This window comes from Egretta garzetta, unplaced genomic scaffold, assembly GCF_000687185.1.
Source record: "Egretta garzetta isolate BGI_Z169 unplaced genomic scaffold, ASM68718v1 scaffold520, whole genome shotgun sequence".
Classification (NCBI taxonomy): domain Eukaryota; kingdom Metazoa; phylum Chordata; class Aves; order Pelecaniformes; family Ardeidae; genus Egretta; species Egretta garzetta.
The window spans coordinates 422,681-423,365 of record NW_009258482.1 but is presented as its reverse complement, the minus strand read 5'-3'; the positions used below and the strand labels follow the sequence as shown (position 1 = coordinate 423,365).

Genomic DNA, 685 nt, shown 5'->3' with positions numbered 1-685 from the left:
CGCGCGGGGAGCTGGAGGTGAGGGAGACATGCGTGGTTGAGGATGGCAGCGACCGCGGCGTCTGGCACCTGGGGGGGGACAGAGAAAAAATGGTTTCCTTCTCCTTCCCTTTCCCCTGCCTCCCGCTCCCCCTAAAATCCAGACATTTTCTCGGTCATTTGCTACGCAGGCAGCACCAAAGCACAGCCCGTGTTGGGCAGGACGACACCTTGAGTCGTACCACCTGGGATATCCGTGTATCAGGGAACCGCAGGGCGGTTTGGGTGGGAAGGGAGCGTTCCAGCTCACCCAGCCCAACCCCTGCCATCAGCAGGGACGTCTCCAACCGGAGCCGGTTGCTCCCAGCCCCGTCCAACCTGACCTGGAATGTTCCCAGGCATGGGGCAGCCACCACCGCTCTGGGCAACCTGGGCCAGGGTCTCCCCCCCTCAGCACAAACAATGGGTCTCCCCCCCTCAGCCCAAGCAATTTCTCCCTCCTATCCCGCCTGGATCCCCCCTCTTTCAGTTCAAAGCCATCAGCCCTTGTCCTGGCGCTGCAGGCCCTGCTAACAAGTCCGTCCCCCCCTTTCTCCCCAGCCCCGTTAAGCCCTGCAAGGCCGCCCTCAGGTCTCCCCGCAGCCTCCTCTTCTCCAGGCTGAACACCCCCAGCTCCCCCCGCCTCTCTCCATGGCAGAGGGGCTCCA

General features: G+C 63.6%; 1 protein-coding gene across 1 annotated transcript in view; it reads right to left on the bottom strand.

The window, feature by feature from the left end:
- Positions 1-12: 12 nt before the first annotated feature.
- Positions 13-685, bottom strand: part of KIF3C (kinesin family member 3C) — a gene marked incomplete at its 3' end in the record, with an annotated part of 20,518 nt that continues 19,845 nt past the window's right edge. The window contains exon 6 of the mRNA XM_009644088.2: positions 13-68. Within this exon, the coding sequence (XP_009642383.2) occupies positions 13-68 (56 nt within the window). The remainder of the gene's footprint in view (positions 69-685) is intronic.